Source organism: Salvia splendens, chromosome 2 (genome assembly GCF_004379255.2).
Source record: "Salvia splendens isolate huo1 chromosome 2, SspV2, whole genome shotgun sequence".
Lineage (NCBI taxonomy): Eukaryota > Viridiplantae > Streptophyta > Magnoliopsida > Lamiales > Lamiaceae > Salvia > Salvia splendens.
Window position 1 is genome coordinate 24,408,115 of NC_056033.1, and position 11,679 is coordinate 24,419,793.

Genomic DNA, 11,679 nt, shown 5'->3' on the forward strand with positions numbered 1-11,679 from the left:
TGTGTTTTGATTTCAGATTTAGTGTTCTTATTTGTGGATCTGTGTTCGCGAATTGATAAGCTGTGTTTCCGTGTTGAATCTGGAATTATTTTCTGATTTTAGTTTGTGTTGTTGAAGAAGAAGATGTCCATGTCTAATGTTGGGGACCACTTTGCTTTTTAGATGCTTTTTGCTTTTTGTCCTTTACTTTTAGTTATAACCTGCAGATCTGTCGGCCTAGTCACCATGACTACCACTACCCTCTGAATATTATGTCTAGCCCAAAATAGAATCTCGTACCTTCCAAATATTTTCTGTTACAAAAATGTCTCCCCATTTCCACGTACACAGCCGCCTGTCCAACACCTTTCCCACCTCCTAGTCAGTAGAGTACCACCTTTAAATTCCAGCCTAGATAAGTCTTAACCCAAAGCGTGGTAGCTAACCAAACCATCCAGAATATCACCACAATAGTTTTAACGCACCATCTCTGTGGGATTCGACCCTTACCACCACCATACTGCTCAGTAGAAGTGGGTTGAGGAATCTTTGAAGCCTGGGTCTAGGCTTAGTTAGGATCTCTATCCTGACCAGTAGGATATATCCTTGCTTGAACGACACCTAAGTACCCATGGTCCTTTCAAATGGCGCCGTTGCCGGGGATGGATGGCGTTACTAGTTACTTTTGTGTGTGATACTTTGGCGTATATATTGTGCATAATCTTCTTTTTCTTTTCTTTTCATTTCAGTTTATGAGAAGCAGTTCGGCTCCTGACCAGGGGAGACCGAAGATACTTCAGCGAGGATCTATACTCGTAACCACTCGTTCCGGCCTGTCGACCACCTTGTCTGACCTAGGCACGAGTAGTGACGAAGAGAAGGGCACCATAGAGGGACCTATACCAGAAGAGATACCACGGTTGGAAGGCAACCCAAGGGAAATGGCCAACCAGGGAGATGAGGACCCGGAGATCGGGACGCTGAACGCGCACACTGAAGGAGAACCCCCGCAAGCCATAGTCGTTACTCCAGGGCAAACCGCCTGCGATGTGAAGCGTCATGTGATCGCGATCCTGCCTACGTACTGCGGGAAGAGCTACGAAGGGCCGTATGAGTTTCTTTAGGAGTTTTGCAAAATTTGTAGGGCGCAGAGGAGACCAGCAGGAGCAACTGAGGATGATTATAGGCTGAAGGCTTTGCCATTTGTGCTCAAGGGGGAAGCTAACACCTGGTTCATGCGCCTGCCCCCCAACTCTATTGAGACTTGGGCCGATTTCAAGTCAGCATTTCTGGGCGAGTTTTTCCGTCATCCAAGACAAGCGCGCTGAAGAGGGAAATAACTAATGTGAAGCAAGGGTATGATGAGCCCTTGAGTGATTATTGGGCAAGATACATGGGTCTTTTGGAATCATGTCCCAACCATCGCATGGCGGACATTGAAGTACATCATACTTTCTACGAAGGCATGAACGCGGTAACCAAGGACCTGGCAAATTCATCGTCAGGAGGAAGCTTCACGCAATTGCGGGTTAGCGAAGCAAAGAGAGTCCTAAGAAAGCTGCTGAATGCAAAGAAAGAGTATGACCATTCAAGGGAAGGATACAACCGAGAGCGGGCTACTGTTGCCTCGGTTACTGATCAGGAAAATACACTGGAGCAGAAAATGGATTTGAAAATGGATGAGCTGAAGAAGTCACTTCTGAGGGCGATCGAGAAGAGCACTCCACCACCTCCCCCAGCTGGGAATTACAAGGGTGCAGAGCAGGGAAGTCAAGGACCGAACTATGATCAGCCTAACGATTTCGGGAATATGGAGCAAGTTAATGCTGCGGGGTACTTCAATTCTAGTGGGCATTGGATTCAAGGTAGGAAACCGGGATGCACCATGGAGGGATCATCCAAACTTTCGATGGGGTGACGGGAGCCAAAATCAGAACCAAAGTCAGAACTAGTATAACCCTCATCCGAACCAAAACCCTAACCGTGGACCAGCAAACCCAGACTACCAGCCCAACTGGTCAGGAAGAAACCAACATTCCCAAAACCAAAACCCACAAAGCCAGAACCCGAACCCTGTCTATGTGCCACCCCACCAGAGAAACATCCAAAATTTCCAAAATCAGCCGAACCCAGGACCCCAACACCATCAGAACCAAAATCAATTCCAAGGCCAGCACCAGAATCAATATCCTCAAGATCAGTACACCCCTCCTGCCCAGTATAACCAGTACCCGCCTAATCAAGGCCAGCAAAACTTCCAGAACTATCAACACCAAGGGCCAAGTAATTTCCAAAACTCGAACAGGTCGAGGAGATCCGTTGAAGACATGATGGGTGAAATGGTAGCGTCACAACAGAGCATCAAAGGAGAATTGCAATCCCATAATGAGGTCGTGCAGGGGATGCAAAACGCCCAGAAGGAACATAAGGCGAACATGGATATAATGAATAGGCAGTTAGCTCAACTGGCCAGTTCGGTGGGTGATTTGAAGGGAAATGCAGGGAAACTCCCATCTACAGTCCAAATGCCCGAAAAGGCAAATGTGAGTAAGGTTACGTTGAGGTCAGGAACCACTTATGACGCGCCTCAACCGAAACAACCTGGTGGAGGATCCAATGGAACGAAGATAGGAGGTGATACCATTTCAGCGGAAGAATTAGGGAGAACTATGCCTCGGATGAAAGATCCATTCTTCTTGGATGATACACCAAGTGTACGAGGTGGACCCGACACCCTACTGACCAGGAAGGAACCTCCTCAAGAGGTAGAGCCCAGAATGGAGGCTCAGACCCAGGAACTACCCAAGAAAAACTCCAAGAAGGTTACTGAGGAACCAGTAGAGGAGAAAAAAGGGGAGAAACCATTCCCATTCCGATTTGTTACAAAGAGGAAGAAAGAGAACCCGGTTGACTACTTGTCGATTTTTGGGAAGTTGGATGTCACCATACCATTCCTCCAAGCCGTAAAGCTACCCCCTCTTGGGAAATTCATAAAGGACTTCATAGCCGGGAGAGCCCAGAAGGATGGTAAGATTATGGTGGAAGGGATAGCGTCAGCAATAGTGCAAGAGAAGTTGCCACCCAAGAGAGCCGATCCAGGTATGTTCACTCTGCCTATAGCTATAGGAGATGTGAAGGTCAAACATGCAATGTGTGATTTGGGGGCATCCATAAATGTCATGCCATTGTCTATCTATAACCGATTGAAGGGAGTTAGATTATCGAATACTAGGGTGTTGATCCAACTGGCTGATAGGTCGTGCATAAGTCCTGAAGGAGTTTTAGAAAACGTGTTAGTAAGAGTGCATGATTTTACCTATCCTGCTGATTTTTATGTGATCAAAATGAGTGAGCATGAAGCTAGGGAATCTAGTGGAGTGTTGTTAGGAAGGCCATTTTTGAGAACAGCTAAGACAATAGTGGACATGGCCGAGGGGACAATTTGCATTGATTTTCATGGAGAGAAATTCACTTTTGATATCAATGAAGCCATGAAGAAACCAATTGATTCTGAAAATTTGTGTTATGTTGATGTGATTGACCCCCTTGTCCAAGATTTTCTTGAGACCGAACTATTGCAGGAGAAACTCCAAGCGTTAGATGTTTATGAGCAGGCTGACGTCGAAGCTGCTGCATGGTGTGATCTGATCAGTAGCCAAGGGTTGACTGATGAAGAAATAGAAGTAGCAATCAAGGAATTCTGTCTGAAATCGGAGTTCATTGGAGCCGCAGGGGTTCAGCTACCAGCCAGTATAAAAGAACCATCGGAGGGAGATTTAGAAAAAGAATGAGAGATTGAGAAAAACCCTCTACCCGAAGACACACTTTCACCTCAAGTTGAGCTGAAGAAGTTACCACCAAATTTGAAGTATGCCTTCCTCGGAGAAGAGAACTCATATCCAGTGATCATCAGTAGCAGCCTTACGAAGGAACAAGAGGCTAGGCTACTGACCGTGCTGAGCAAGAACAAGAAGGCAATTGGTTGGAGTCTTACAGATTTAGTGGGAATTAGCCCCGACGTCTGCATGCACCACATTAGGTTGGAGGAAGGAGCGAAGGCACATCGAGATGCTCAAAGGAAGGTAAACCCTAACATGCGAGAAGAGATATTGAAGGAGATCTTGAAGTTGTTGTCGCTAGGGATTATCTATTCAGTACCGGATAGTGAGTGGGTCAGCCCGATCCACATGGTCCCCAAGAAGTCGGGCATCCAAGTAGTTCAGAATGAGAGGAATGAACTGATCCCAACGAGGCTAGTCACGGGTTGGCGAATGTGCATCGATTACCGTAAGCTGAACAATGCGACCAGGAAGGACCATTTTCCCCTGCCGTTCATCGACCAAATGTTGGAGAGATTAGCTGGGAAGAAGTTTTTCTGCTTTCTAGATGGGTACAACGGGTATTTCCAAATTTACGTAGATCCTGAGGACCAGGACAAGACCACTTTCACTTGCCCGTTTGGAACCTATGCATACCGTCGCATGCCTTTCGGCCTGTGCAACGCTCCAGGTACGTTTCAACGATGTATGATGAGCATATTTTCCGATTTGATTGAGGATTGCATAGAGATATTCATGGACGATTTCACGGTTTACGGAGACTCATTCGACTCTTGCCTTCACCATTTGGATATAGTTTTGGAAAGATGTCAAGCAAAGAGTTTGGTTTTGAACTTTGAAAAGTGCCATTTTATGGTCACCGAGGGGATAGTTTTAGGACACGTGGTCTCAGAAAGAGGTATCCAAGTGGATCGAGCCAAGGTAGATGTTATATCCAAATTACCATACCCTACTGATCAGAAAGGAATAAGGGGTTTTCTGGGGCACGCCGGATTTTATCGAAGATTTATCAAGGATTTCTCCAAGATCGCCCAGCCCCTTACTAGATTACTTCAGAATGACGTGGAATTCATCTTTGATGAGAAATTCAAGGCTGCTTTCAACCTTCTCAAGGAAAAGTTGACATCCGCACCTATCATAAGGGCTCCTGACTGGAACCATCCTTTCGAAGTAATGTGCGACGCCAGCGATTTTGCGGTAGGAGCCATGCTGGGTCAGAAGATCGACGGGAAGAGGTACGTAATTTTTTATGCGTCCAAGACTTTAAATCAAGCCCAGCGGAATTACGATACCACTGAAAAGGAGATGCTGGCAGTGGTGTATTCTTTCGAGAAGTTCAGGCCATATTTGTTGGGATCGAAAGTCATAGTGTATACTGACCATACGGCGATTAAGTATCTGATTGCCAAGAAGGAATCCAAACCACGCTTGATTCGATGGGTACTCTTGTTACAAGAATTCGACTGGGAGGTAGAAGATAAGCGAGGAGTCGAGAACAAGGTGGCAGACCATTTGAGCAGAATAGTGCAAGATGGAAACGGTGACGAAGTGCACGATAAATTTCCAGAGGAACATTTGTGTGAGGTGATTTTTGCGCCCAGAAGAATTGATTGGGAAGAAGTGTTCAAGCTTACTGGTCAGAATGATACAGCAAAAGGAAAAGAGAAGGTAGGGCAGGAACCATGGTATGCGGACCTGGCCAACTACCTAGTGACTGGAGAGCTTCCAGAAGTGCCGAGTGTTACCAAGGCCCAAAGAATGAAGATCAAGAGTGAAGCGAAATACTACTTTTGGGACGACCCCTATTTGTGGAGGGTAGGGTCCGATCAAGTGATAAGGAGGTGTATTCCTGACTGGGAGCAGCGGGAGGTTTTAACCCACTGCCATTCATTAGCATGCAGAGGACATTTCGGGTCCAAGAAGACGGCAAGGAAGATTTTGGATAGCGGCTTTTATTGACCAACCCTCAACAAAGATGCGTACGAGTTTTGCAAAAGTTGTGAGCATTGCCAACGGACCGGAGGAATATCTGCCCGGGATGAAATGCCGCAGGTACCCGTAATAGTTTGCGAGCTATTCGACATATGGGGAATGGATTTCATGGGGCCTTTTCCTTCATCCTATGGGAATCTGTATATCCTAGTTGCTGTAGACTACGTCTCCAAATGGGTAGAAGCCAAGGCCACAGGCACGTGTGAAGCCAAGGAAGTGGCCAAGTTCTTAAAGAGTCATATCTTCAGCCGATTCGGTGTACCCAGGGCGATCATATCCGATCAAGGTACACACTTCTGTAATCGCACAATTGAAGCCTTGATGAAGAAATACGGTGTGCACCATAGACTATCCAGCCCTTACCATCCGCAAGCAAATGGTCAAGCAGAAATCTCTAACCGCGAGATAAAGAAAATTTTGGAGAAGACGGTGAACACTTCTAGGAAGGATTGGAGTGTAAGGTTAGAGGATGCTCTCTGGGCGTATCGAACAGCCTACAAGACCCCCATAGGCATGTCCCCTTACCGGATTGTTTTTGGAAAGATGTGCCATTTACCAGTTAGAATCGAGTATCGAGCATACTGGGCAGTACAGAAAGTGAATATGGATGCTACAGCCTGTGAAGAGGAAAGGAAGCTGCAACTGCAGGAGCTTGAGGAACTTAGATTAGAGTCATTCGACTCCGCCATGTGGTACAAAGAACGAACTAAATTATGGCATGATCGAAATCTGATAACTAAGGAGCTTCATGTTGGCCAGAAAGTACTACTCTTCCAGTCAAGATTGAAGCTTATGACAGGGAAACTCAAGTCCAAGTGGACAGGACCTTACATCATAACTGCACTCCGATCTAATGGGGCAGTAGAAATTTCAGGGAGTTTCTCTAACTCTGAACCTTTCATAGTAAATGGGCATAGGTTGAAAATATTCAGGGATAATAGCGAGGTGGATGTGGTGGATGAAATTCCACTACAGCCACTTACATCGGTTTCATACTGATCAGTAAGATAGGAATTTGGAGTTCCGCGCGGCCAGTTTCTCTTTGAAAATAGTTTGCATATACTGGCCAAGTTGAATTCCAAATTGCCTAAGGAAGTTTTTTTTTTTTTTTTTTTTTTTTTTTTTTTCAAAGAACACCTTCACGGTGGAGGGTTGAGTAGGACCCTCATCCCATATATATCATGTAAACAAGGTTCATACAGAGACCGTTTCCAAAAATGACCCCAAGGAAGAAAAACAAGCGAACCATCAAAACAAAACAAACACACAAGCTAAAACTATCAAAGGACCCTGATCAAAACCTGAAACTAGGCATTCCTATCTGATCTAGTCTTGCCAAAGCTCTTGCTCTTGCTGGAAATGAACCCTCCTCAAATCTCATCAAGGAATGGCAGTTCTTACCCATTGAGGCCAGGAAGTCAGCAACTTTATTTCCCTCTCGCCTAATGCACGTTACCTTCCACTGCACCTCTTTAAGTTCTATGTATATCTTTGAAAAGCTGTGCCTCAAATCTGCCGGTCCCAAAGAATTCTTCTCCAAGCACCAGTAAAGCCTCTCAGCGTCTGTCTCAATCCACAGCTTACTGCTGTAATTCTTGGCTATCGCGATAGCTTCCAGCATGGTCTTTACCTCAGCTTCAAACCCAGAGTTTGCAGAGATAGGTGTGCAAAAGGCTTGCACGGTCTCTCCCAAATGGTTTCTCAAGATTCCACCTCCTCCTGCCTTACCTTCTAAACCCCCGAATGCACCATCTGTATTCAGCTTCAGCCACGGATGATCTGGAGGTCTCCATTGCACTCTTTCAACCCTTCTTCTCGAACGTTCATTAGCTCTCTCTGTCATAAACTCAACCCTCGGAGCACAGCCTTTCCAGTCATCCGGCTTTAAGTGACCTGCCAGAACCAGATTACTCAGATGCAAAACCACCCTCTTACAAACATTCTCATGTTTAAACACATTTTCCAGATGCACACATCCGTTTCTTTCCGTCCAAATGTACCAAAAGATCAAGCAAGGAATTAAAATACAGATATGATGTTTATTTCTAGACTTCAAATGTCTCTGCCACCATCTCATACGCCCCTCAATGCTACCCCCTCGCCTCCCATATTCCGGAACATCTGGGAACCATTTTGAGAAGTGATTCCATATCTCATGGGCTGCCTCACCACTCACAAACAGATGAAGCCTTGACTCCTCTCCCGACCTTTCACAACATCTGCACTTGGAAGCAAGAGAGACACCTCTCCATTGAAGTTTCACATCCACCGGAATTCTGTTGGCAAGGAGACGCCAAAGGAAAACTGATATTGTGGGGTTAATGCCCTTTCCCCAGATGAAATCATACACCTCAAACTTATCCCCTTTGCTTCTTATCTGTTCCCAAGCTGAGGCAACTGTGAAATTACCATGTGGGGTCAGGGCCCATCTAGCACGGTCTTCCATTGAGTCGTCAAAAGGAGTGACCAGAATCTCATCACCCATCTCCCTCGGAATCCCCCACTCATCCAACACTTTAAAAACCTCCTCTGTATTCCAGCCAGCCTCAGTCCATAGCTCCTCTACTCTTACAAAAGCAGGAGTCCCTTCTCTAAAACAGAGCTCACTGATTGGCTGGTCTTTCAACCATATATCGTTCCAGAAACTGACCTTTCCATTCCCTAGCATCCATCTTATCAGAGCTTGACACTTCAAACCAGCCTTAAACATCCTTCTCCAAATGGGGCTAAACCTGCTGGTGCGATAGATGATCATGTTTGAAGAAACCGACCAGTACTTCTTATGCATATATTCTGCCCAAAGAGAGCTTCTCTCACGAAATCTCCACCAAAGTTTGTAACTATAAGCCTCCACTATGTCAGCCATCCTTCGCAAGCCAAGCCCACCTTCCGAGGTTGGTCTACACACATCTTTCCATCTAATCCAGTGAGTTTTCTTACTTGTATTACAAGATCCCCAGAAATACCTTGCTAGCACCTGTTCCAACATCCTTAGAGCACCCTTAGTTGGTTCAAGTACTTGAAAGACATGAACCGGTATTGCTTCCAAAATGCTCTTGATTAGAGTGAGACGACCCCCAAACGATAAATGTTTATGGCACCAGCAATGGATTTTCTGTGATATTTTCTCCTGTAAGAACATAAACAAATTTGTTTTTTTCCTTCCACGATAAATGGGGACCCCCAGGTAAGTGCATGGGAAGCTACCCCTTTGAAAACCCCCCACAGCAGTAATGCCATCTGCCCATCCCACATGTTTATTATCAATGTAGAAGCAGCTCTTTCCCTCATTGATTTTCTGACCTGACACTTCCTCATAGTGTTTAAGGCAGCCTCTTAATTTCCTGAGGGAGGCTCTCCGCGCTTGAGTGAAAATTATAATATCATCCGCATAGGAAAGATGAGAGACACCCATTGTGTACCTAGCTGTGTTAAACCTCATTTGCTTTTGTCCAAGGATCAGGCGATCCAGCACTCTAGAAAGATAATCAGCCGCCAAAATGAATAAAGATGGGGAGAGGGGATCTCCCTGTCTGAGACCCCGAGTTGACTTGAAAAAACCAGCCGGGGTTCCATTTAGAAGAACCGAGAACCAGCAAGAATTTATACATCTCTCAATCATCCCCACCCATTTCTCCGAGAAGCCCATCTTTCTCAGAACTTTGAGTAAAAAAGGCCATTGCACACGATCGTATGCTTTTGCCATATCAAGCTTGAGAGCCATATTTGGTGAGGGGTTACACTTCCCAAGTTCATGGAACATTTCTTTGGCAAGCAGCACGTTGTCACTCAACAACCTGCCTTTAATGAAGCCACTCTGGTTTGGGGCAGTGAGCATAGGAAGCAGGGGAGCCATTCTCATTGTCAGCAGCTTAGAGATGATTTTATTAGAAACATTGCACAGACTTATTGGTCTGAATTCAGACCACAAAGTTGGATTCTTCTTCTTAGGAATTAGTATGATCATTGTTGCAGCAAATCCTCTTGGCATTGGTGCTCCATGAAAGAAGTCAATGACAGCATTAGTAACATCAGTGCCTACTAAGTCCCAGCAAGTTTGGTAGAAAAGCGAAGAAAACCCATCAGGCCCTGAAGCACTATCAGCATTAATATCAAAACCACTCTCTTTACCTCTTCTATTGTTGGAGTCCTTTCCAAAGCCTCCAAATTAAAGTCGGTGGGGAGGGAGCTTAGGATGTCTAACTTTGGCTCCTGGAGGTGCTCAATATCAGAGGACAGCAGGGATTGAAAGAAATTAACAGCCGAAGCTCTTAAATCCCCATCTTCAGATATGACTTGGCCTTCCTCTTCAATAGAATGAATCCTTGATTTGGCTCTCTTTTGCTTGACCCACCCTTGAAAAAATTTGGTATTCCTTTCTCCCTCAACAGACCATCTAATAGCTGCTTTTTGTTTCCAGTAGTCTTCCTCCATTTTTAACCTTAAGACAAGCTCAGCAGCTGTTCTATTCATCTCAGTTCTATTACAAGGAGATTGATCTTGCTCAAATCTTTTAAGGGCCTCTTGAGCCTCCATGTCAGCTTTTTTTACCCTTTCAAAAATATTTCCAAACACATTCTTGTTCCACCATTTTAAACACTTCTTCACCCTGCCTAACTTTAAATGCAAGTTCACCATACCCTGAGCACCCGTAGCCTCAATCCAGCTTTTCTCCACTTCCTTCAAGAAAGAATGATGTCTTGTCCACATGTTTTGAAATCTGAACGGTGGCCGGATATGAGGACCTGGTAGCTGGCATTGTATAAGCAAAGGACCATGATCAGACATGACCCTTGGTAAGTTAGTGACTCTGGTTGAGGCAAACATGTCCAACCACCCCTCACCAATCAAGGCCCTATCAAGTCTCTCAAACGTGTCTCCTCTAGCCCATGTGAATTTTGCACCATCTGCCCCAAGATCCATGAGCTGGCAGTCACTAATAGCATTTACAAAATCAGACATCTCTCTTGTCCTGCTCTTTCTGAGGCTAGCTCCTTGTCTCTCATCCTCAGAGGTGAAGATATTGAAATCCCCTCCCACCATCCATGGGAGGCTCTCACATTTAACTGCAAGGGCCCTTAACTTCTCCCAAAGAGGCAGCCTTGCTTCTCTAGAACATTTCCCATAAACCACAGATAGGAAAAAAGGAGCAGGGAGTCCATCTGTCAAAAAACGAGCATGAAGTACTTGCTCTGAGGAGTCCCACTCATCCATTTCCGTTCCATTTTCAGCAAAAATCCAAATCTGCCCATTTTCATTAGCACCTTTATATTGAAGACCAAACATTCTACTAAAAACGTCTGGTTTTGGTTTTATCAGAGGCTCAATGATAGCCAAAACAGAGATTCTGTGAGTCTTTATTAGATATTTAATGGTGCTCTGAGTGCTCTTATTAGCCACACCCCGAGCATTCCAGATGAGAATATTGTAAGGCATGTCAACACATGAGGGTGTCACCGGAGGGCTCAAACCTCCCTTTCTTCGGTGGGCATTCAATCTCTAAGAGCTTGGGTTCCTCACCCTCAGCCCCTCTTTTTTCCAGCAGGCTTCCATCTTCAAGAGCCTCCAATTCCTCCAGCTCGTCATCTGGCTCCCAATCCCTCTCATCTTCATAGATTTCAGAATCAAAGTCTCCACTTGGCAGAACTTTAAAAAATTTCGGATTGGAGAAAGAGCCCTTTGAGAAATCTTTATCCACTACTACACTTTCTCCCTGGTCTAGGGGCCCTAGGTGACTGTAGGTCCTTTCCATATATCCTTCCACACTCTCACCAAACCTCCCTTGACCCCCACCTCCTTCTCTTCTACCTTTGTCAAACGAAAGAGATCTTCCCAGCCCCCTACCTCTAAACCCCTTTGCTCTTCCCCT

General features: G+C 45.4%; 1 protein-coding gene across 1 annotated transcript; it reads right to left on the reverse strand.

Moving 5' to 3' along the window:
* Positions 1-9,851: 9,851 nt before the first annotated feature.
* Positions 9,852-11,246, reverse strand: LOC121776834. Its single transcript, XM_042173998.1, has one exon. It carries the CDS (start codon positions 11,244-11,246, stop codon positions 9,852-9,854), a length of 1,395 nt encoding a protein of 464 aa, XP_042029932.1.
* Between the last annotated feature and the right edge of the window lie 433 nt (positions 11,247-11,679).